This window comes from Chanodichthys erythropterus, chromosome 24 (assembly GCF_024489055.1).
Source record: "Chanodichthys erythropterus isolate Z2021 chromosome 24, ASM2448905v1, whole genome shotgun sequence".
NCBI lineage: Eukaryota > Metazoa > Chordata > Actinopteri > Cypriniformes > Xenocyprididae > Chanodichthys > Chanodichthys erythropterus.
The window spans coordinates 26,571,870-26,598,332 of NC_090244.1; the positions used below are offsets into that span (position 1 = coordinate 26,571,870).

Sequence of the window (26,463 nt, forward strand, 5' to 3'; positions counted from 1 at the left end):
CATTAGTTCCACATTTGAGTAATATAGTATAATAATAGAACACTCGTTTAATTAATATGTTTTATTTATATAGGACATTTACATACAGACATAATGCATAGCTTCTGGTTACAGGCTTTGAGTTATCATACACGTACAAACAAAATAGCATTTTTGCATTTGATTGTGTACTGCAAGCTGCCACAAGTGAACTTTGGTTTAAACATTTCCTCATCAAAATAAGCGATTAACTCAAAACACTGAACAAAAAAAAAAAGAAAAAAAAGAAACGAGGCATGTTTCTATGGGTTTATAAAGTACATTCATAGTCTGAAGCATTGGTCATGTCAAATATCAGGCTGATGACCAGTCCAAACAGATCACTTACACAAGTGCAATTTATTAACCTGGCCAAGTGTTTTTTAACACAGTTTCATAGTTAAGACAAATGCACACTGCAATGGGTCTCAGTAAGAGGTCTGATATCGCAACATTACTGAACATAATGTGGCATGACGGATCACCAACCTCAGAGAGGGAAAGAATAATCAATAATTACAGCCATCACATTTTAATAGACACTTTTAGAAGAAACCAAGAAGGTCTCCATGTGAATAAAAACTCATTTTCAAATATATTTATTGTATTAGTACGTACAATAGACTATAAAAGTTTAAGGGCACTTAAACGCTAAAATATTGCTTCTGTTAACCTCGTGCAATGGTTATGAGGGATTTATACAATCTTATCCGTTATAACTTCCACACATTGTCATATATTGTCATTTTTTTCCTACAAATCATACTGCTTCCATTGTGCATGCTAATACTGAATCTTTTAAAGGATTAGTTCACTTTCAAACAAAATTGTCCTGATAATTTACTCACCCCCATGTCATCCAAGATGTCTTTCTTTCTTCAGTTGAAAAGAAATTAAGGTTTTTGATGAAAACATTCCAGGATTATTCTCCATATAGTGGACTTCAGTGGCCTCCAAAATTATAGTTTTAGTGCAGCTTCAAAGGGCATTAAACGATACCAGACGAGGAATAAGGGTCTTATCTAACGAAAAAAAAAAAAAAAAATTATATACTTTTTATCCATAGTGTATTACTGCACTCCACAGGTCAAAGTTTGAACTAATTGTTATATACTTGCACTAGCATATTGTATATGACAATTTAGTTCAAACTTTAACCTGTTGAGGGCAGTAATACACTTAGCAGTGTCTACACTGCCGGAATTCTAATAGAGACGAAGAAGAGAGCTAGTTCAAGATGAGCATTTATGGTTAAAACGTATATAATTTACTTTTTTTTTTTTGTTGTTGTTGAAAATGACTGATCGTTTCGCTAGATAAGACCCTTATTCCTCGTCTGGTATCGTTTAAAGCCCTTTGAAGCTGCATTGAAACTGTAATTTTGACCTTCAACTGTCTGGAGGCCATTGAAGTCCACTATAAGGAGAATAATCATGGAATGTTTTCATCAAAAACCTTAAATTTTTTTGACTGAAGAAAGAAGGACATGATCATCTTGAATGATATGGTGGTGAGTAAATGATCAGGAAAATTTAATTTAAAAGTGGACTAATCCTTTAAGGGAATGTTTTCAGTACTGCCTCAATCTACCAAACTCTTAAACTGTGGTGTCTGTGATTGAAGTCTGATGGCTGAAAAGATCGGTTACTGTAGAAGATAATGTGCTCAAACTCGGTTTGCATTACGTGCATTATATAAAGAGCTAATATGTTAATAAAGAATATACTGATGCTATAATTGATATTACTGATAGACAAAGCGAATTTGCCAAAGCAAACCACACTTCAGTGCTAATAACATGGTCCCCACACCTTCTGACCAATGAATTTCCACCACTTTTTCAGTCTCACGTGATAACTGGACGATTAAAAATAGTTTTATAAAAGATTGTACTCACAAAAGGCTAAGTTGTTTAAGAGCTAATTATATCTAGAAAATGTATTTTACTACAGAAATCATTTCTTTGTTTTCATTAATTTTCTTCACATTTCCAATCACGGAAATCAGAAAATTCCCTGATATCTGCAGGTTTCTAGTGAGATGGGAATCCTGTAATAAAGACTAATCACTTATCTAATGCGGATCAAGAAGAGAAAAAGAAAAATTAATAATCAAGGCCTGGAGCTGGTTTGGTCATAAATGAGAAAAGAAAACATTTTTCATGACATGTAAAGAACAGATATAAAACATTCCTACATTTTATATTGATTCAACTCAATTAATCCTATTAGAGGAGAAGTTAAGCTTTAGGGAGGTTACTTTTGGTCAGTCATGAGGGAATGCGTTTAAAGCTTCATTTTCTCCATATTTGCATGAACATATTCAAATGACATTCATTAAGATTATTATAACACGTAGATGTAACAGTCTTTGCCATGCAATACATATAAACATAAATACAGGAGAGTTACGTGAAAAACAAACATAGATAATAAAAGAATAATGTTCATTTTGGTAATTTTGCAAAGCTTTATGGTGACATTAAGCCTGAAAAAATAGCTGTAAAAGCTCTAGATGAGAAGGCACGACTGGTGTTCCTGATCAGAGGAAAATAAGATTGTGTTCTGCTTTAGAAAGCCACACGCACACACGCACGCACACACGCACACACGCACACACGCACACACGCACACACGCACACACACACACACACACACACACACACACACACACACACACACACACACACACACACACACACACACACACACACAGCTAGAAGTAGAACTATGAAAACACTGCTTGAATAAAATAGTAGCTGTCAATAAACCAATGAAATAAATGGACCTCAATCATTTCACGTTGATTTTATGTGAGCAGTCCCAAACGAGCCAGTTTTGCTGAGAGAAACGAATGAAGCACAAAGACCACAGGCTTCGGCCCCGAGTGAAGCTCAAACACCTACAAAAGAGAAAAGGGGAAAAAAGTGTTTATTTGGTTTTAGTTTCAGTTCTACAAAACATTTCAAACTAGAGTTTAAGCACAACAGTTCACACAAACACACTGTTTTAAAGGTTAGTAGTAGGGCTTGACATTAACACCCGCCAAATGCGGGTAGATTTCAGCTGTGGCGGGTAAGACAGCCACTCCTACTAGCCACTTTGGCGGGTTGAATATAATTTCAGCTTACAGCCAAATGAAAAGTAGCCAAGCTCGTCGTATGACAAAATTACAATTCAATCACAATTCTTTATCGATTAACTTGCCGTTAGTGAAGGCAGGATTGCGCTGAATGACACAACAGAAGCGCTCTGTCGATCGCGCCCGTGATCAGATCTCCTTGTGCCTGAATAATCAAATACACGCACACATAGATATCAAAACGTCCATTGTGTGGAGTATCTCGCTTGAACACAGTCGGTTATGGCTTAAGAGGACGTAAACAGGTGGGTAAAAACTGAATGTGTGTCAGTATATTAGATCCATGCATTCAGCAGCCCCCAAAAAAATACCCGTCGGTCATTAATGTTAATCAAACAACAAAAGATGGTAAATAAATGTATACATGTTAAATAAACCTATGTATCTGAACATTTGTAATTTGCTTCGTTGTTCTTTTTATATAGCCTAACAAAAATAACTGTACATGCCAGCTGATATACAATGTAGTCTTGATTTGAGTGGTCAATCTGCATTTGTAAGCTTGAAAGGGTTGCAAATCAAGAAAATGACTCAAAATCAAGTAATTTAAGCATGCCAAAGTCAACTTTAATCGTATAAATTTCCCAACAGCAAATTGTGGCCAGTGAAAATGCTGAGTGGCTTTGGAAAACCACTAGCCATAGAGGCTGGTGAGCAAAAAAGTTTAATGTCAAGCCCTGGTTAGTAAGCTACACATTATAGAAATAAATGATAAAAACAAAAAGGGCCTTAAAGGGGGCCTATATTGCCGCTTTCACAAGATGTAATCTAAGTCTCTGGTGTCTCCAGAATGTGTCTGTGAAGTTTCAGCTCAAAATACCCCACAGATCATTTATTATAGCTTGTCAAATTTGCCCCTATTTGGGTGTGAGCACAAACACCTTTTTTGTGTGTCCCTTTAAATGCAAATGAGCTGCTGCTCCCGCCCCCTTTCCAGAAGAGGGCGGAGCTTTAACAGCTCAACAACAACAAAGCTGGAGAATCTCACGCAGCCAAAATGAGGATTATCAGTAACGGTGTTCAGCCTTACATTGTTCAAACCGGAGTCGACACTGATGGAGAGACTCAGGAAGAAGTTACAACTTTTACAATGAAACTGGACGTTTCTGAATGGTTAGTGGATAAATTGATGTAGTTGCTGTGGAGTTGATTCAACTCATCCACTAGCATGTGCCGTCATGTTCATCTTTTGTGCAAATCCAGCGTTGAATTGATCCTCATTTGTGAAGCAGTCCGGCGTAAAATGACGACATGATAACACCACTCTACTACAACAACTCTTCCTCTTCTCTAAAGCAGCACAACATAACCTCGCCCCCTTTGTTGCTTGTTCTCGGGGGCGGGGTCTATGTAAATTTCAGGGTTAGCGATGTCACTAATGCTGGAAGAAGCTTGCTGTAATCCCTACCAGCTGTTTGTTTTAGTCATTAAACAGATAATTCTTTAAAGAAAAGACACTATATTGAAAATACACTAAGTTTTGGGACACCTGCACAAACTTTAATGACATCCCATTCTTAATCCGTAGGGTTATGGAGTTTGTCCATCCTTTGCAGCGACAATAGCCTCAACTCTTGAAGGCTTTCCACAAGGTTTAAGAGTGTGTTTATGTGAATTTGTGACCATTCTTCTAGAAGCGCATTTGTGAGGTCAGGCAGTGATGTTGGACGAGGAGGCCTGGCTCACAGTCTCCGCTCTAATTCATCCCACAGTGAGGTCAGGACTCCAGGCCAGTCAAGTTCCTCCACACCAAACTCGCTCATCCATGTCTTTATGGACCTTTCTTTGTGCACTGGTGTGCAGTCAGGTTGGAACAAGAAGGGGTCATCCCCAAACTGTTCCCACAAAGTTGGGAGCATGAAATTGTCCAAAATGTCTTGGTATGCTGAAGCTTCTCCCAATACTTTTGGCAATATAGCTTTGAGCATTGTAACTTTGTAGATGTTGTTTATGCTCAAACAGCAACATTACACACTAACTTAAGTTTTAAAAAAAGTGAAATCATGATCAACCACCCCTTTAAGATATATGCTTCAGATTAATAAACTCTTGAGCTGCAAATTATATCTTCACATTGATTTGAAATTGTCCTATGGCATCCTATGACATGAGAATCATCTAATTTGAAATGTTGATTATAAGTCCATACAAACAAAAGTATTTGGACACCTGACCATCACACCAACAGGGACTGTAAAGGGTTAGTTCACCCAAAAATGGAAATTCTGTCATTTATTACTCCCCCTCATGTCGTTCTACACCCATAAGACTTTTGTTCATCTTCAGAACACAAAGTCACGTGATTTCAGCATTTTGACACATGATCCGAACCACTGATTCAAAACAAAAGAAATCGCCCATCATTAGATATGTATAAAGCAAATATTATAAAGCGACTAGAATATTTAGTTTTTTGGCACACAAAAAGTAAAGACTTTTCAACAATATCTATATGGGCTGATTTCAAAATGCTGCTTCAGAGCTTTACAAATCGAATCAGTGAATCAGAATGCCAAAGTCACGTGATTTCAGCAGTTTAGCTGTTTGATAGGAGATCTGAATCACTAAAAGATTCATAAAGCTCAGAAGCTTCATAAAGCAGTGTTTTGAAATCGGCCCATATAGATGATTATATCATTATATATGAAAAGTCGTTATTTTGGTTTTTTTTTGGTGCACAAAAAGTATTCTTATCGCTTTATAATTTTAAGATAGAAGCACTGAACCCACATGAACTGTTTCAAATATGTTTTGAGTACCTTTATGGACATTGAGAGTTTAAATGGCTTTGCTCTCAATAGACGCCTCACTGAGCCATCGGATTTCATCAACAATATCTTAATTTGTGTTCCGAAGATGAACGAAGGTCTTACAGGTGTACATGAGGGTAAGTAATAAATGACATCATTTTCATTTTTGGTGAACTAACCCTTTATTGACATTGCATTCAAAATAATTTGACATTATTTATATGGATTTTTTACCCTCTTTGCAGCTTATAAAAGCTTCCACTCTTCTGGGAAAGCTTGTTTCTATGTGAATTTTTGCCCTTTTATCTAGTAGAGCATTTGTGAGGTCAGGCACTGATGTTTGATGAAAAGGCCTGGCTTGCAATCTTCATTCCAGTGCATCCCAAAGATGTTTTAATGGGATTGAGGTCAGGGCTCTGTGCTGTCCAGTCAGGTTCTTTCACACCAAACTCATCCAACCATGTCTTTATGGACATTGCTTTGTGCACACAAAATGTCTTGGTATGCTGAAACATTAAAATGTTCTCTTTACTGGAAGAAAGGGTCCTAACCCAACCCCTGAAAACAGCCCTATATCATTATCCCTCCTTTACAGTTGGCACAGTGCAGTCAGGCTGGTAACGTTTTTCTGGCATCCGTCAAACCAAGGCATGCCCATCAGACTGCCAAATAGAGAAGCATGATTCGTCATTCATTCAAACACGTTTCCACTGCTCCAGAGTCCAGTGACACTTGGTATTGAACTTGATGATGTGAAACCCACTCTGTGAAGCTCCCGCCACACAGTTTCTGTGCTGATATTATGGATCTCTTCAGCTGTGGAATCAGCAGAGTTTTGGTGACTTTTGCGCACCATGTGCCTCAGCACTCAGTGACCCGTTCGCTCTGTGACTTTATATGGTCTTCCGCTTTGTGGCCGAGTTGCTGCTGTTCCTAAATGCTTCCACTTTCCTATAATACCACTTACATTTGACCGTGGAATATCTAGCAGGGATGAAATTTCATGAACTGACTTATTGCAAAAGTGGCACCCCATCCCAGCACCACAGGCAATGGGTTTGGTTGAAACCACTGAATCAGATCATTAAGAGGTGTGGCCCAATACTTTTGACCATATAGTGTAAATAATGATCACATGATAGAGGACAGTATAAATATTAACCATGGCAAATTTGAAGTCTCTAACTCAATCCCTCAAGCGCCACCAACTGTCCAAAGTAGTTCCCATGTTTATGCTAATAATTTGGGGCTAGAAACAATTTTTTCCCCCTGTGATTTCCTCTGAATTTTGTTTTTTCCAATTACCTACTTTTTCGAATTTATCCTAGATTGATATCCGGTTCATCCATTTTTCCACCAAAATTGGCTCAAATCAACTCCAGAGCATGCTGCCAAAAAGCTATCAAAAGCTTTTTGATAAAACAAACCGTTCTCAAATAACGCACAAATTAATTTCACAAAGAGCATGTCAAAATGGATAAGAGGCTATTGCTGCATTCCAATTCGCCTACTTATACTACGCCCTAAAAGCATGTACTCTTTATGTGAACAAAAAGTACTTACTTTTGAGTGTGTAGTAAAAGAGTAGACAAGCTTTGGGACATACTAACACGTCATACAATCGCGTCTTTTCTCTCTGTCGCATCCTGTAACACTCCTGTCGCAGTGTTATTTTGTTTTTTTGGCACACCAAAAATATTCTCGTCACTTTAAAATATTAATATTGAACCACTGTACTAACATGAACAGATTTAAATAGTTTTTAGTACATTAATGGATCTTGAGAGAGGAAATGTCATTGCTCCCTATGAAGGCATCACAGAGCCATTGGATTTCAACTAAAATATCTTAATTTGTGTTCTGAAGATGAACGAAGGTCTTAAGGGTGTGGAACGACATGAGGGTGAGTAATAAATGACAGAATTTTCATTTTTGGGTGAACCAACCCTTTAATTATTAATAATGGCTCTTATTATGAATATGTTGAAAACAGTTTTTGCTGCTTAATTTTCATAAACCATTATCTATTTTTTACAGGAGTCTTTGATTAATAGAAAGTTCAAAAGAACAGCATTTATTTGAAATAGAAATCTTCTGTAACATTATAAATGTCTTTACTGTCATTTTTGTCCATTTTAATGCACCCTTGCTGAATAAAAGTATTATTTTTTAAATCTTGTTTACTCCAAACTTTTGAATGGCAGTGTATCATGGTTTCCATACAAATATTAAACAGCACAACTGTTTTCAACACTGACAATCTTCTTGAGCAGCAAATCAGCATATTAAAATGATTTCTGAAGGATCATGTGACACTGAAGACTGGAGTAATGATGCTGAAAATTCAGCTTTGATCACTGGATATAAATTAGTTTACTATATTTTCAAATAGAAAACAGTTTTATACAGATTAAACAATATTACAGTGTTCACTGTATTTGTGATCAAATAAATGCAGCCTTGGTGGGCATAAGTGAAAACTTTAACAATAGTAGTGTGTGTGTGTGTATGAATGTGCATACATCGTAAAAGACTTTCATTCATAATGACATTAAGGCCTTCAGAATTGTATGCCCATTTGACGACATCATCACAGGTAAATATTATTATGTCATACCATTTCGCCCTCTGGAGCACCAAAATCCAGGTAAAGGTTCCTGACTCCATCATCTGCAGACATCTTGAGCCGCTCATAGGGGAAGTGAAACAGCACAGGTTCGCCAGATTCCCGTGTCACAGTGAAACCTCTGTCATAATGCAGAATCAGACGAACATCCTGTCTGTTCAACACACAGCCTGAGGAGTGCAGACAAACATACACACAGATGGGTGAATTAATGTGACTTTATATTTTATGTGCTGGCTGGAACTCAGGAAGGAAAACACTGAACATTTCCAACATTTCCTCCAGCCAGCTATTGTTCCACACCACACAGAGGAAAATAAGATCTCTCAATCCAGCTTTCCACTCAGGTGTCCCTTTGCTAAGCTCATGGTTACTCAGACAGTGTAACAAGTGTTGAAATTGGACTTTTCAATGAACAAAAAGTCAGAATATATTCTGTTTCTTGTAAGATTAATATTCATTCAGTGTGTACAACATTAAAAGTACATTTTAATTAATTAATCCTTAAAAGCATTCTGACTTTTAATTAATTCATTAATTAATTGTTAAATGACAAAGTATTGTGATTAAAAACTGCATTTCATTGTAATTAGTATGATATGGTACTGTGAAATATGTAGCATCAGAACCACAATCAAAACTAAATAAATAAACATTAACCTATTAACATTTCACCCAAGACGGTTGTTGATTGGATGTTAAGATGTGGGTCTGAGGCAAATGAACACAGGCTTGCAGGGGGCGGGGTTTAAGTGAACTAACTGATTGGAGAAGTCCTGCATGTGTCACCAGAAGACAGTTATGAGGTTGAAATAAAAAAAGGAAACTTATATTAATCGTTAACCATTAGATCTATAACATGCATTTAGAAAATCGATAGGGTGAATTTTCATTTCATACTGACTTTAAAATTATGAATTCTATGGACTTGCATAATGAAAAAAAAAAACAATACAAATTTGTCTAATGATAATACAGGAATGACCATGTTTGCTAAGGTAGGACTGGCCAGTAAGGTTTTTAAGGCGGGTCTTAGTGAAGGGTAGATTCCTGTCTTCTTTGTATATTCACAAACACACACCTATGGAAACCTCTTTGATGAGCTCAGCAGCCGAATGTCCGCCCTGCACCAGAGCACGTGTCCATGTGGACAGATCCCAGTGTGTCTCCACGCGAAACACATGAGACTCGATCCCTCGACCTGTGCCTGTACGTGTAGCGAACACCAAATCTCCACCCAGAGCCGGAGAACTGCGGACGCTGCCCGAGTGAACAAGCCTATAGACACAACCAAATACAAAACAGGCAAGGTAGAACAGGTTGAGTTTATTCAAAAAAGATATTTTTTTAAGATGTTAAGCAGCCTGTTTAAATGGAAGGGTCACAGAGAGGGTGGAAACTCTACATTATGAATGATTAAAACTTTGCTCAAGCTGGAGTTTTACCTTGTGGCGAGTAGTGGGTGTGTTAAGAGAGGAGAGGTCCAGCTCTCGTACGTCCACGGCACCGACTGGAACAGCAAGATGTCTTTCTCTGTGAGCGCCATGACGACTCGTCTGTACTGATGCCGCCCACCATCCAGATCAAGCTAAACACAAACAACAATCAGCCACTGAGTTCATAATCCACACATGGAAAGGAACAAAAACATCTAAAAACAACTAATGCTGGAAACTATACAGGCTTGGAACTGTCTCGCTTGGAACATTACTATAGGCAAATATATCATCGCACAGCTTTCTACAAAAATTTGGATATACAAGTACAGTGTATCCAGCTTTACCTGCATACACACCAGTGTTTCCCATTCATTAGATACACTCAGGTGACTCAACACAGTCTAATATTTTTTTAAACTTCTCATAATAACATTAAAAGGTCTCTAATGTAGTGTTTTGCATCATTGCTCTGGCAAAATATGTCAAACAAACTAAAATTGAAAATGTGATATGGATTAGTGCCCTTATCGCAAAAGGCTGCAATTTAATTAAAGGTGGCATAGTTGAATAACAAGAGTTCAGTACTCACATACAGTGAGTCTCAAACTCCATTGTTTCCTCCTTCTTGTGTAAATCTCATTTGTTTAAAAGACCTCCGAAAAATAGGCGAATCTCAACATAACACCGAGTGTTACATAACAGTCGGGATCATTAATATGTACGCCCCCAATATTTGCATATGCCAGCCCATGTTCAAGGCATCAGACAAGAGCAGCCAGTATTAACGTCTGGATGTGCACAGCTGAATCATCCGACTAGGTAAGCAAGAAAGAACAATAGCAAAAAATGGCAGATGAAACAATAATAACTGACATGATCCATGATATCATGATATTTTTAGTGATATTTGTAAATTGTCTTTCTAAATGTTTTGTTAGCATGTTGCTGATGTACTGTTAAATGTGGTTAAAGTTACCATCGTTTCTTACTGCATTAACGGAGACAAGATCATAATAATTATAATAATTATAATGCATAAACACAACTTCATTCTTTATAAATCTCTCCAACAGTGTGTAATGTTAGCTTTAGCCCGTTAGCCACGGAGCACTATCAAACTCATTCAGAATCAAATGTAAACATCCAAATAAATACTACACTCACATGATCCGACACATGCATGCAGCATGCATGATGAACATCTTGTAAAGATCCATTTGAGGGTTATATTAGCTGTGTGAACTTTGTAAATACACTGTTTTATAGTCGAGAGCTTGGGGGGCAGGGAGCGCGTGATTTAAAGGGGCCGCACGTTAAATCGGTGCATAGTTAATCATGCCCCAAAATAGGCAGTTAAAAAAAATTAATTAAAAAAAAATATATGGGGTATTTTGAGCTGAAACTTCACAGACACATTCAGGGGACACCTTAGACATATTACATCTTGTAAAAACTGGTTCTAGGGCACCTTTAAAAGGGGACTTATAATGCATCTTTCACAAGATTTAATATAAGTCTGTGGTGTCCCAGAATGTGTCTGAAGTTTCAGGTCAAAATAACCCACAGATCATTTATTATAGCTTGTCAAATTTGCCCCTATTTGGGTGCAAGTCCCTTTAAATTAAAATGAGCTGCTGCTCCCGGCCCACTTTCCAGAAAAGGGCGGAGCTTTAACAGCTCACGCTTCAGGTGCTCAACAACAACAAAGCTGGAGAATCTCACGCAGCCAGAATGAGAGTTGATTCAACTCATTCACAAGCATGTGCCGTCATGTTCATCTTTTGTGCAAATCGAGCGTTGTATTGACCCTCGTTTGTGAAGCAGTCCGGCGTAAAATGACGGCATGACAACAACACTCTACTACAACAACTCTTCCTCTTCTCTAAAGCAGCCCAACATGGCCTCACCCCCTTTGTTGTGTTATCTCGGAGGCGGGGTTTATGTACATTTTAGGGTTAGTGATGTCACCAACTAGGGAAGAAGCTCAATGTAGTCCCTACCAGCTGTTTGTTGTAGTCCTTAAAAGGTCCAGTGTGTAATATTTAGGAGGATTTATTGACAGAAATGCAATATAATATACATAACTATGTTTTCAGCGGTGTATAAAGACCCTACATAATGAACCGTTATGATTTTATTTTAAGATAGAATGAGCCATTTATATCTACATACAATGCGGGTCACCTTACATGTTAGAGTCGCCATTTTTCGCCGGCATGTTTCTACAGTAGCCCTAAATCAAGGGTAGGCAAGTTCGGTCCTAGAAAGCTGCTGTCCTGCAGAGATTAGCTCCAACCCTGAAAAAAAAACCTTCAGCTGTCTATAGCCTTAGTAATCCTGAAGAGCTTTATTAGCTTGTTCAGGTGTGTTTGATTAAGGTTGGAGCTAAACTCAGCAGGACAGCGGCTCTCTAGGACTGAACTTGCCTACCCCTGCCCTAAATGGACAAACTGCTCTACAGAACGCGCTTCATCACTATGTTTTTCTTCTTCTCCGTTGGTGTTTTTAGAGGCAGCTTGCATCGTCACTATGTAGAATACACACAAGGAAGAAGTAGTAGTAGTAGTAGTCGCCCTTTAAAGTCCAGGCACTGAAAATGGGTTGGAGCTAAATCATTAAATCATTATCAGTATCTAACTTGATGAAAAGCTATTTAGTCAATGTTATCCACATTATATTTCATCTGCAACAGCATTGTGAACTTTTGTAATGATACGTTTGGTCATTGACTTTTAAAAGCATAATTACACAAATTGCAAACACATGAGGAGAGTTCACCGCATGAAAGACCACGACTGGCAGATCAGCGTGAGACTACATTTCTCTCTGATACGGAAGGAAATTAAATTAAATTGAATGTGGCATGACAAGATGACTGAGAGGGAGGTTTAAACACTGACAGGTTGCATGTAATCAAGCAACGGAGCTGCAGGGCTCGAAAACAAGGACTGCCCGATGACCCGGGACCAGTGTAAATGACGCTCGGGACGGTAGACGACACGGTGACTTGCTCGATCGGGCCAGTGATGTTGGGTGTGCATTATATATATCATATATTAAATCGTAATTGTTGATTTAACGATCTGATATTATGGAGTATGTCCCTCACTTTACAAAAAAAAACACACAAACACTCATTGAGTGCACTCATGCACTACATGACGTAGTCTAGTACGTTAGACTAGTGCGCTTGCATATTTAGATTCCAGGCTTTCACTGCATGATTTAGTCTATTGAAATGCCTTTAGAATGCCCCAGAATTCAAGATAAGGGGCAAAAATGTAATTTATATAATGTAATATAGTTAACCAGTATTACACAAAGAGCGTAATTTTTCTCCAAATATTAGCATGATTCCAAATGTGATATTGATTTTATTCAGCGTACAGTTTAATGAACAAGAACTTCATATCAAGTGACTTACATTTCAGACACCAAATAGTCTGTTTCGCTCTATTTCGCCAACAAAAATAGTTCCAAAGTAGACAGCATTGTTTTGCGTCTCTGAGCAACACTTCCTGAATGAATCAGCCATTTGAATGAATCGGTTGAATCTCAATGATTCGCTCATTAACAGTGATTCACTGCCACCTACTGGCGGGTTTAATTTCACAGTTTAAGTGTCTTAATTTTTTTAATAACTTCAAATAACAGTATTTAACGTTTTTTTTTTTTTTTTTCCTTATTATCTGTAACTGCTCTTGACTGAATAACTTTAATAAAGTTTAATCTATTCTATAGTTATATAGTTATACATTAGATTACAATTTCAGTACCTGAAAATCTCCCATTTAAACATGAAAAACTTGAAAAGCACCATTTATTTCATTTATATGCTTGTTCTGTTGTATTTTTTTGTGCTATTACTCGTAATTTGATTATTTACTATTTTGTTACTTACTGTTTATTTGTCGAACAATATTTAAAATAAGTTAATCTAGTAGCTTTTGGTGTCGTAACCCTGTTTATTGAGGTTAAATGTAACAAAGACAACAAAAACGGTAACTATACTTATTTTATAGGCCCATTTTCTTGTCTTTTACTTTTATACATTTTTTTGATTTTTTTTATACATTTTGGCAGGGCAAGAAAAAATTTGAACCACTGGCCCGACCAGGCCAGTAGAAAAAAATCTTAGCATTTAGCCCTGAGCTGTCTGTTAAAGACGCAGTTATGATGAAGTAGTATGTCCTAAAGCTTGCCTACTCGTCTTCTGCTACACACTCAAAAGTATGTACTTTTTCCTTCATAAAAACAGTACATACTTTTAGGGCGTGGTATAAGTAGGCGAATTGAGTCACAGCATATGTTTTGATCATCGTTCCGAATCCATACAAGATAAAACCAGATTTTCTCAGCTTCAAAATGTTATATATTATATTATATTATATTATATTGTAAAAAAATCAAGCTAGAATAAAATGTTATTTGCTGTTGCTTCTTTTGATGCATTGACTGTTCATATATGTAAAGTGACCCATTTACTTCACATGTTTTGGGAGCTGCATGTCGTGACCTCAGAATGCATGAGTCATTCGGTGTCTGTGGGTGTGTGTTTGAGATACCTGCTCTGCCAGCCAGCCGATGTGTTTGAGCGTGCAGTGTGTGTTGGCGCTAGGGTTGCTCAAGAAGGAGTTGATATGGGCTAGCATCTGTGGCAATAGGGCAGCAACATTTGTGTGAATGGCCGTGAACCAGGAGTGAGCAGTGGCCCCGTCTTTACACCGCAACACCACAGTGTGCTGGCCGTCCGGAGAGTGAAGCTCCAACAATCTGAACGAAACAAAGCATTGCTGAAAACATTTATCATTCCAGTTCTGGGATTAGTAATTATATAATCAGCACTTCTTGAAAGTAATGAGTGAAGTATCATTTTACTTTTTGAATTTACAAAATAATACCAGAGTTACTTCTTCAAATAATTTGTATTTATTTCATTTTTATCGTAATTAGCAGATAGTGTCATTATTGCAATATCATGATTAATATTTGGTTGAACTAATAATTCACAGCAAGCCAGTGTTGATTTTGGGGTGAAACATGACCTAGATATGTTTTCATCAGATTCAAATCTAAATGTCTCAAAGGTACAATGACAGCCAACCTCAGGAGAAAAATGCTGCTTTTGGTTACTTCTGAAACATTACACACCCACACACATGTACACACACCTGTTTTCCAGGTCAGGCATGGTGAGGTTTCGGCTGATGAAGCTCATTTTGAGCGGGATGACCTTTCTGTCACGAGTTACGCCGCTCTTGGGTGACTCATCGCTGCTGCTGAGGTTTGGAGACTGAAGACGTCCATCCCAAGGCAGATCTGCACTCATAGAGGACTTCTTGAAGAGTGGAGACACCTCTCTGATGTACTTCACTGCACACAAAACATACAGCCTTAACTGAGAATTCAATATCAGAAACATCAACAAAAAAATATGACAAGGCTCTCATTTCATCACACATAGGTTGCAATGTACAGCCCAGGACTAATAACACATACTAATCCATTTCATGATTATTGCGTTATGTAAACATATTGTAGCTACCGCCAAAGACTTTATATACAGAAAGACTCCTATTACTATGAAATTGAATGAGAGAAAGTGCAACGCGCAATATGGCGGAATAAGTCCCGCCTTCTAAATAAAAGAGCCAATCACTGATCGGTACAGTCACCGTGTTACTGCAGCTGCCGTTAGAAGCTCCGGTTACTATACGGTGCACTCAAGTCCTCCTGGGAAGTTTGTATTTACAAGGTGGGAAGACGTGTTTATGACAGCAGGTGCGTTCAAGTCACTTCTGTTGGAGTAAGATGGCGGTGTACCTTTTCTTTATTAATTACCAAAAAAAAAAAACATTTCTACTTATAGAAAATGAAGAACAAAGAATGTGCATCAGGTGTTTTTTGCTTTTTTATGTTTTTAATTAAATAATGAAGCCAATGTAAACATTATTTTTACATATTATATTGTTATATTATAATGCTACCATATTTTGTGCAGGCAGTTAGCTTACTTCACTGTAAACTGAAAAAATTGACAATGCCACTGCAAAATACCTTTAAGTAGGGGTGTGACGAGATCTCGCGAGACTAATATGTGACGAGATTTCTCGTTGAGGCGAAAAGTAGTCTCGTTATATTGCCATGACAGAGTGGTTAGGATGATTAGGAAAGAATATGCCACTGCTACGTTTACATTACACCTCCACTGTCAATTTGCTTTGTGTTTAAAAACAAAACAAAAAAAACATTTAATTCAGTTGGATAACGGATGCCGCTGCTCCATATTTACATAGTTACGCGCGATCGCTGAAAGTGAAAGCAAACGTGAGCGCGCATTCAAACGCGATCTCAATCGGTCTTTGTCAGACACGTGATTTTGTTGTGTGTGACGTCACCGCGGCGCCATATTTGTGGTATCCCTGCTGACTGTGAGAATGAAAGAGATTACACGAGTTGAGATAACAAGCATATAACTCGCAAATATGAAAAAGCACAAGAACAAAGTTAAAATTTCATATCGCGATAAACTCACCAAAGATGCCAGGGACCGTTATTTGGAGAAATTTCCATCCATTCATAACATAGATCTGTACGAACTGACTGCAGTAAGTTGGAGTGCTACTGACCCCGCATTGCTACCTAAATCATCATACTTAAATATTGTTAACTGTCTTGTTTATGGCATAAACGCATAGTGAACAATTTAAAAACTATAAATCCCTCGAAGCTCACAGATATTTCACTAATGGGTGCAGGATTTATTTATGTTCTGAAGGAAGGACTGCGATAACAGTATAGTAACGATAATGATGATGATGTGTTAACTACCGTATATAACAAATACATGATTAAGGATGGTTTAGTGTTATCAGGAAGAATTTTGAACTAATACTACCCTTTTTTTCATGCATTTTTTTTTCTTTATTGCATTAAGTACATAAACCAATGTATAACACTATAAACATTGTTCCAATAAACAAGGCATCATCAGAGATGTATGTAGAATTTAATAGTGTATTTTATTATAGTACATTCTGATATAGTATACCTTTTAGAGCCAAAATAATTTGTAAATTATTGTCCTCCATCTACCTGTGTTGTCTGGGTCAATGACATTATGAGTCTTTTTTTTTTGTCCAAAAGCCTTAATAATAATAAAAACAAAGATATGTCATGCAAGTTAAATATCTGATTTATAGATTGTGTATATTATTAATTATCCTATTAATACTATAAGTGCATATAACATAAATCTACAAATCACCCTGAAAAATTTTATTATACATGCTTTATTGTTCATGCAAGACTGGATAAAGCATCAGCACATTTTTACACTACAATTCTACAAAAGATTCAAACATGCGCAGAGGCACAAAAAAAAAAAAAAAAAAAAAAATTGTAATAACGCCATAAAGGTTCCCAGGTTTGGCAGACCCGTATAGTACATTAACATCATCTCCAAAACAAACATCAGACATCCTGTACATATCAAGTCGGTTTACTTCTGCACATGCAGATCACCATCTCCTCCAGCCTCCTGCATCTTCTCAGTGTGAAGATGATCACTCTCTCCAGCCTGATGGACCATAGTGTTAGCTGACTGACTTGGGTAAAGTTGGTTTTATATTCGCACATCCGTATTCAATAGCCTTGTTAATCACACTACACTGGACATTCAGTGGACATTCACAAGTAAATATGTCATTAAACAATACTTGCCTATTTTGATCGACTGTGAAAAATGTTATAAGTTGACAATCGTTGGTTGTCAATATCATGTCGCTGCTTAAAATTCGCAAACATTAATTTATTGCATATTTATTGGAAAGTCTCAATTTATCAGAAGTCTGAATGTGCAAATATAAAACCAACTTTACCGAAGTAGCTGACTGGATTGTTTTTCCTTACGTCTGTGTGTGCATCTCAATCAGCTCTGAGCTCTTGAATCAGTATATTGTGTATACAAATTTTGTGACTGAGACCGTCCTGATCAGTGCCCTAACTAATGAACTAGGGAGCTGATTGAGACACAGCCTGTGTTTAATGCTGATGTGGCCTTAATGTAGGGAGGGATGGTGTCCAGTTGGGGTCAGTCTCCATAATCTTTAAGCAGGCTGATCTGCAATGAAATGAAAAGGTCCACAGACCACAGCTGTAAAAAGTAGTCAGAAAATAAGAATCAGTATATGGATACAGAGCAAAAATGTCGTACCTTAAGTATAAAAATGCTGTAGCAAAATTAAGAAAAAATGTAGACATATTCAAGTAAAGGGATTCAGTTTAAATTGACTTGTTTCATAGCACATACAATCCAAAACAATGCGTTGCTATAACGTTTTCTACTTTAGAAAACAGAAACCTCTAACTTACCTTTGTGAAATGTAGAAAGCAAACATACATGAATGGAGATATCTTGACGAAAGTGATGTCTCACCGCGGCAACCCATGCGATCCAGCGCCTGTTATTGCCTCTACATACTCTCCGTACAGCCTTTTTTCAAGTAGGAAACCGACTAAATCTAATCTCGTAGTAAAGTTTTTGACATTTTCTATCGTGGGACATATTATTGCAGCTTTTCACACAACAAAAGTGTGCCATTTTTACAATGAAAAGTAGCCAAAGAAGAAACAACTCTGCACTGATACAGAGATTGTTTGGATACCTCAGAAATGGCGGCGACACCCATAATGCACTTCGGTTTTCACGAGTGTGACGTCACCTGACAAAGACCGATACCCCGCATTTTGAAAGCGGCTCCCTGATGAATACAGATATCTCTCAATATGAAAGCTATTTTAGGCTGGGCAGTGCAGTTGTAACCATCTCTCAGCTCTGTATCAAAGAAAAATTTGGTTTTATTTGCACTTTGAATATTGAGAGAGTGCGATTATGGTTGCACTTATTGTAAAGTGTTACCATGAAAATGAATAACAGTTTTCTCTTAATCTTATTAAGCACAAACAATAAGGTTTCATTTGTTAACATTAGTTAATGCACTGTGAACTATCATGAACTAACAATGAATTACTATTTTTATTAACTAACAAAGATTAATAAATACTGTAGCAAATATATTGCTCATTGTTAGTTGATGTTGGTTAATACATTAAAGTTAATAAATGAGACCTTATTGTAAAGTGTTACCATTTTTAATTATACTGTTTTTATTTCTATGATCAGTTTGTGGAAAGGAGTTCAGTTAGGAGGTCAGAAGTTGTAGAAGTTCATAAATCATCACAGTAAGGTCTGAAGAGACTGAAATCAAACAGAAGAGAAGTCAGTCAGTTGAGTTAGTGGCAAAACCTTTTACAGTACTTCAGTATTGTTGTCTTTTACTGCATATGATAATTCATACTCAGAAAGTAGAACTGAAATGACATTCATTACAAGATGATTAGTGAAAACATTTCAAATACACCTGCAGAATATTTTTTCTAGTCATGTATTTTGCCATTGAGGATTTCTTAAAAATAGTGTGTAAAAATCTTGTCTCGTCTCGTGAACTCAATCTCGAGTCTCATCTCGTGAGATACCCGTCTCGTCACACCCCTACCTTTAAGTATTGTGGTATTCTGCCATGTTTCTCACTGACGCCCCAACTCATACAGATTGGGTCTTAAAAAAAAAAAAATCCCAAACTTCATGAGCATTCAGCTTGTAAATTCAGTCTTTCCGACATCACTTGAAAGCACCAATTGAAACAGTATTCTGAGACGTGCGCTTAGATCTGTGCATGCGCATTAGCTTGATGTAGTTTGTCAGGATTCAAGCATTTAGATTAGTCAATTGTTGTCAGATTTCATTGGCGATTTTAAATATGAAATTGAATCGTAAGCTTGGCAAACAGTTTGAGAATTTGATATTTCTCCATTCAAAGAAATAGGAGTTGCACTTTCATGTCCGAGAGGCATTTCAAAGATGGCCGCTGAGTCAAATTAAGTCTTAAAGGGACTTTGCTACTGCTTAGTTTATTGACATATTAGAGTGCTAAAGAAATATGCATGAATGAGAAAAAGAAAATAAACAACACTATCAAGCTGTGAAAAAAGAATGACAGGGATGTTTGGAGAGAAAAAATCCACTAAACAGTGAGTGAGAAGTAGTTTGGTGAAACAATGTCAGATCATATTGTTGACGCATCCGAGCTTTATAATGGCAGTGAACAGGGGTCACGAGTATGAGCTAAAGAAAGTGCCACATCCATCCATCCATCATAAACATACTCCACACGGCTCTGAGGGGGTTAATAAAGGCCTTCTGAAGCGAAGCGAAAAAATCCATATTTAACAAGTTATGAAGTAAAATATCTAGCTTCTGCCAAACCGCCTTCCGTATTGAAGTTACAATGAAAGCATAAACTGGCGTCATGTCGGTTAAGCTCTTTTCGTAAATTCATAGGACGTAGCGTAAGATTTTTGAACTGCTCATTATCATGAGTTCACTGGCATTATGAAGCTTGGATGCATCAGGATATTTATTAATATTTCTATTATTATGTGTTCATCAGAAAGAAGAAAGTCATATACATCTAGGATGGCTTGAGGGTGAGTAAAGCTTGGGCTAATTTACATTTGAAAGTGAACTAATCCTTTATTAATAATGATATTAGGCAAAAATATTCAAGGTTGGGTTCAGTTTTAAAATTAATGTGTTACAATATTGTGTTACTCCCTAAAAAATAACTAACTGCTTACTTGGATACTTTTCATAGAATGTACTTGAAGTTACAAGTACATTCTTACTTTTTTGTAGTTATTTTTATGATGTAAAGTACAGCTGTGTTTTTGTGTGTTTGCATGCCTTGGAAAGCTTAACATTTAACAGGAAGATCCAAAAGCCACACTGAAATCAATTACCTACTTAAAATACTTACATTATATTTAGATGTTTCAAGCAGACACATTTAACTAATTGTTACAGAAGTTTGAGCAGTTCAGAACTGTATGAAGAAAACACACACACACACACACACACACACACACACACACACACACACACACACACACACACACACACACACACATTTTCTTAATGATACTTGAGCTGAAAAACACTTGGCTGGGCCAGAAGTGTTTGAGGAATTCAGTTTGGAAGGATGAACGAGTGAAAGTATGTGCAGGACAATAATAATGGTTGCTGTATGTGCTTTTTTCAAGCATCAACATTCTGGTGTTTAACTGCATTAGATGGATAATTTCCCTAAATTCTTCTTTAATGGGCATTCACACTGACAGCGATTTACACTGACAAAGTCATTTACTTTTAATAATAGTGGCCAATTTCTGGCAACACAAGAGTTACTGAGGAATTATAATTTTTAAGCAAAAAGAAAGTTACAGTGCTCAGCGTAAATGAGTACACCCCCTTTGAAAAGTAAACTTTGAAACAATATCTCAGTGAACACAAAAACAATTTCCTAAATGTTGTCAAGACTAAGTTTTATATAGCATCTGTTTAACTTATAACATGAAAGTAAGGTTAATAATATAACTTAGAGAACAAAATTTTCTTTTTTACTCAAATTAGGGTGATTCAAAAATGAGCAAACCCCACTGAAAGTCTCTGGAGCAAAGCTAAATTTTAGACTAAAAATGTCTAATTTAACAAGAATTCAACCACAGGCGAGTCTAATACTTCATTACACAAGTGTCCAGCAGACAGTTGACTATAAAGGGGAGTTAAAACCCCTTCCCATTTCATGCTGTCAGAAATGGCACCACAAGGAAGAGAAATGTCACAAGACCTGAGAATGAAATAATTTCTTTACACCAGAAAGGTGAAGGCTACAAGAAGATCAGCAAAGCTTTACTTATTAGTCAGAATACTGTAGCAAAAGTGGTACAGAAGTTAACACCTCAACAGGAGCGTCTTCTGATGAGAAGGGTTGAAGAAAATCAGCATGCAAGTTCACTACAGTTATCTAAAGAAGTAGAAAGCCAAACTTGGGTGACTATTTCCCAGGACACAATACATCATACACTCCAGAGGAATGGCATGCATGGGTGCCGTCCACAAAAGAAGCCTCTCCTAAAGCCCAGGCACAAAAAAGTTTTCCAGGGCCCATGCTGACAAAGATATCTGTATATATACAGATGTTTTATAAAACTTAGTCTTGTCAACATTTAGGAAATTGTTTTTGTGTTCATTGAGATATTGTTTAAAATGTTACTTTTTAAAGGGGGTGTACTCATTTACACCGAGCAATGTACTTCACAATTGTTTCAAAAACTTTCAAAAGCTATGGTCAGGTTAAAAAAAAAAAAAAGAAAAAAAAAAGTTGCAGTTTCAAACCCTTCAAAATTCTTGAACTACCAACATTTCACCACTAAGCATGGCTCTTTACACCAGGATAGAGAGTGAGCATGTCATAAAAAATTGCAAAATTGTCTTTATTGCAAGCTGCTAGTTATGGCTGAATAAATTTCTCTTCACTGTTCCTTCATCATCTTATCACCTTCACCAATCACAGCTGACTTAACCACTCATTGCCGCTTCACCTTAGTGTCACACAACATCTTGATGTTGTATATCTTTCTCAGGTTTTCAGTGGAATATTCCAGTACTGGTATTGTGCAGCATCATGGGATCATTTCTAAGCCATCTCATTAGATCCACCAGGACCATCAAATATAGTTCTCATTTTAATTAGGCCAGTGCCACAGAGGATAATGTATGTGCGAGCCTTGCCCATCTCATGCGGCACTGCTCCACATATTTGACTGTCAGTCTCCACATCTCTCATCATGATGCAGGAGATTCAGCAGCGCTGTAGATCAATGAGTGTGTTGAACAGTGGTGGTCTATTTGATTTGGAATGAATATGTAGGCTATACTTTACAAAATTACTGGTGAGACTAAAGATGATTTTTCCTTCAACCCTCTACGCACACCCTGGAAAAAGAATTGCCATTGGCCAGTACATTTTTTAGTGTAGTCGACTGATATACTATTATATATGTATATTATACATCATTCTACCAAATCAGTTTATCTTTATAAAACGTCAAAGCTCTTAACATCACACAATCAAACATTATATTATGATATTATGATAATCAAGCACTATTTAATGATAAAACTTTATTAACTAGAACTAAAAATTGGTAAACAAGAATGCATATTTGTCATTTTAACTGAACTTTGAACTGGTGGTGGTGCTTAAGATATTGTTGGGCTGCTGGGTTCATGAATATTAAATCACGCTGTCAACGTTCTCTCGAACCGATTTGCTGAAATCAAAACAGACGTAATAGATGTGCATCAGCCAATGAGCCATTTGCACATTAGTTCCCCCCACTACCGGAGAAACCGGCATCTCTTCTGCTTGTTCTTAAAAAGGGAACATCAGATGCAAAATTCACTTTTACATGGTGTTCGGACATAAATGTGTGTTGGCAGTGTGTCTACACAACCACCCTATAAGAATAAAAAAAACACCCAGTGTTTTTTTTTTAATCCCTACAAATAATAAGCACTTTGTCAGATCGAGCCATTCACAGATTCTTGGCAAAATGACGGAAATTTGCACAGGCCCCTCCCATGACTGTTGACGGACACTGGCGTTTTAGCATAGACCTGCCCTAAGTGAGCTGTAAACAGTCCGCCATTGTTTCGATGCCACGAAGGTGTAGACAAGAATGTCTCCTAAACTTTTGTTATTGGACATAAGAATGAACATAGCAGTCGTCCTTTACTCTCGACATCTGAGCCGCTAAAGACACAGTGGCTTAATTTTGTTTTTGAAGGGAATATGCCCCCGGATCTACCTATATGTGTTTATGTCTGTGCTAAAAAGTTTATGTTTTGCTAAAAAGTTCCTGAAGGATGGATCAGTACCTCCAGAAGATGTGAGAAACGTTATAGGTTTTTTTATGAATCTTTGCAAAACACCTTTCCTAATAATGTGCTAGTTAGCAAGTTCCACAACGAATGTGGCTAAAGTTAAAGGAAAACTCCACTTGTTTTGAAAACAGGCTCATTTTCCAACTCCCCTAGAGTTTTACCATTTTCGAATCCATTCAGCCGATCTCCGGGTCTGGCGGTACCACTTTTAGCATAGCTTAGCATAGTTCATTGAATCTGATTAGACCGTTAACATCTCGCTCAAAAATAACCCAAGAGTTTCGATATTTTTCCTACATAAAACTTGACTCTTCTGTAGTTACATCGTGTACTAAGACTGACGGAAAATAAAAAAGTTTAGATTTTTTAGGCCGATATGGCTAAGAACTATACTCTCTTTTCAGCGTAATACTCAAGGAACTTTGCTGCCGTACCATGGGTGCAGCAGGTGCAATGATTTTACGCAGAGCCGGTCACAAAACTCTTTCAAAATCAGATTCAATTAACTATGCTAAGCTATGCTAAACGTGGTACCGCCAGACCTGGAGATCGGCTGAATGGATTCAAAAACGGTAAAACTCAACTGTTTAACTCTAGGGGAGATGGAAAATGAGCCTATTTTCAAAAAAAGTGGAGTGTTCCTTTAAAGGCCAGTTCACACCAAACAGATAAACTCCAACAAACACATCTGTTGGAGTTTGCTGGATCAGGACGCAGCCTCCGAAATGAGACGCAGCTAGTGTGATACCCCTGTCGGCATCTGTTTCTGTTGGTCGGAGTTTGTTTTCACCCGACTGAACATGTTTAATCAGAGTTTGTTGTGAAACCACTGATTCGACATGATGATTCATAACGCTCCGAAGCTTCATGAAGCTGTGTTTTGAAATCGGCCATCGCGATATAAGTCTTTTTTTTTTGGCGCACCAAAAATATTCTTGTCACTTTATAATATTAATATTGAACCACTGTACTCACATGAACTGATTTAAATATGTTTTTAGTACATTAATGGATCTTGAGAGAGGAAATGTCATTGCTCCCTATGCAGGCCTCACTGAGCCATCGGATTTCAACAAAAATATCTTAATTTGTGTTCCAAAGATGAACGAAGGTCTTACGGGTGTGGAACGGCATGAGGGTGATTAATAAATGACAGAAATTTCATTTTTGGGTGAACCAACCCTTTAAGAAATACTGATCACTGTATCGTGTATACATCCAAACAAATCAAATCAAAATGAATCAAGAGCTTGTGATTTTGAAATCTAATTGATTCATGGAATCTGTCAATGTCCATGTTTCCAGAAACAAACAACAACAACAACAACAAAAAGCATTAAGTAGTTTGAACCTGATTTTGTCCATCAAGAATTGATTGGATTGTAAAAAGTTGGTATTGCAAACAAAATTAATGTTATGGTTTTTGGTTAAAGATTACAACAAGGACACATTCATAAATAAAAGAAACAGAGATGTCTTCACAAAAAAATAAATGGTTGATAGCCAAGCAAGTACAGTAACAAACTGTAACTGTCTATCCATCAGTCTCTCTCTTTATCCCATTCCCACACATTCACCTGTGATTTCTGGAGAAACATTAATAAATATCTGCTATTGGAGCAAGATAGATGGTTTGCTTATTACCAGAAAACATTCATGCACTTCTGTAAGTTTCATTATTACTTCTGCAAATGATTTTCATATGTTAATGTAACTCGGACCTCATATCAACCTGAATTATCTTTTAAAAAAAAAAGAGTAAATGCCAAATGAACTACTGTTTACTAGCTGAAAAACAGTTTGAAATCAACAAAATAATCAACTGTGTCATTATCAAACGCTTTGTGCGGGCCTGCAGAATCCCCGCGGCTCGAGTGATCGTCTTACCCTCCAGCGTCACCTCCTTCCCAGCCTTCTTCAGCGCCTGCACCGCCGCGTCGTGCGTGGCATCGCGGAGGTCGCTGCCGTTGACGGACAGGATCGCGTCGCCGACACGCAGAGCTCGACTCTGATCCGCCGCTAAACCGGGGAAGATCTTTGATATGAGGATGGGCATGCGGTTCTCCCGTCCCCCTTTAATACTGATCCCCAGTCCGCCGGACTCCTGCTTGACTATACGGACCCTCCGAACCCCCTCCGGCCCCGCCGGGTCACAATAACCACTAGATTCTGAGTCTGAGCCCGTCCCGTTGACCCGACCCGGACTGTCATATTGCCCGCGGCTGTGATAAACATCTCGGTTCTGTTCGTTGCCATTGGAAACGCCGTTCCTTAAATGAGAGTTGTGCTCCGAATAGCCTGCGGGCCCGCTCGGTTCGCCCTCCGCCGTCAGTGTGAGAGTGTCCCGTGTGAGCTCCGCGGAGACCCGAACCCAGCGATCACTCAACAGCAGGTCCAGATGACCCTGTTTTTCCGCGCGGGTCCACACGGCCATGATCAAACTTTAACTCATCATAAAGTTTAAACTCACTCGACACACCCACTTACACGCACATTTCCCCAGAGGAAGCGAAAGGAGCAGATTTAATGTCGGTTAATAAGTTAAAACATCGGTATATTTCTGCAGCGGGTTGGATTTGCGATCGCAGCACGAAGAAACTATAAAAATAAAAACATCCTTAGATCGGACGGCGGAGATAACCA

General features: G+C 37.6%; 1 protein-coding gene across 2 annotated transcripts; it reads right to left on the reverse strand.

Moving 5' to 3' along the window:
• Positions 1 to 48: 48 nt before the first annotated feature.
• On the reverse strand, positions 49 to 26,463 carry sntb2 (syntrophin, beta 2). 2 transcript variants are annotated; one of them, XM_067379132.1, is made up of 8 exons: positions 25,708 to 26,463; positions 15,146 to 15,347; positions 14,540 to 14,747; positions 9,981 to 10,123; positions 9,617 to 9,813; positions 8,527 to 8,705; positions 3,225 to 3,304; positions 49 to 2,919 (listed from the first exon to the last, which is right to left on the reverse strand). In XM_067379132.1, exons 1-7 carry the CDS (start codon positions 26,252 to 26,254, stop codon positions 3,227 to 3,229), a joined length of 1,554 nt encoding a protein of 517 aa, XP_067235233.1. In that variant the 5' UTR covers positions 26,255 to 26,463; the 3' UTR covers positions 49 to 2,919; positions 3,225 to 3,226. The 2 variants fall into 2 exon arrangements, with proteins under 2 accessions (XP_067235233.1, XP_067235232.1); XM_067379131.1 differs by lacking the exon at positions 3,225 to 3,304.

Excerpts from the sequence above, each read along its gene's own strand:
- sntb2 (XM_067379131.1), bottom strand. The coding sequence starts at position 26,254 with ATGGCCGTGTGGACCCGCGCGGAAAAACAGGGTCATCTGGACCTGCTG. Across the intron at positions 15,348-25,707 it reads GAAGGAGGTGACGCTGGAGG|TGAAGTACATCAGAGAGGTG; the intron begins GTAAGACGATCA and ends TTTTGTGTGCAG. Across the intron at positions 14,748-15,145 it reads ATGCCTGACCTGGAAAACAG|ATTGTTGGAGCTTCACTCTC; the intron begins GTGTGTGTACAT and ends TGTTTCGTTCAG.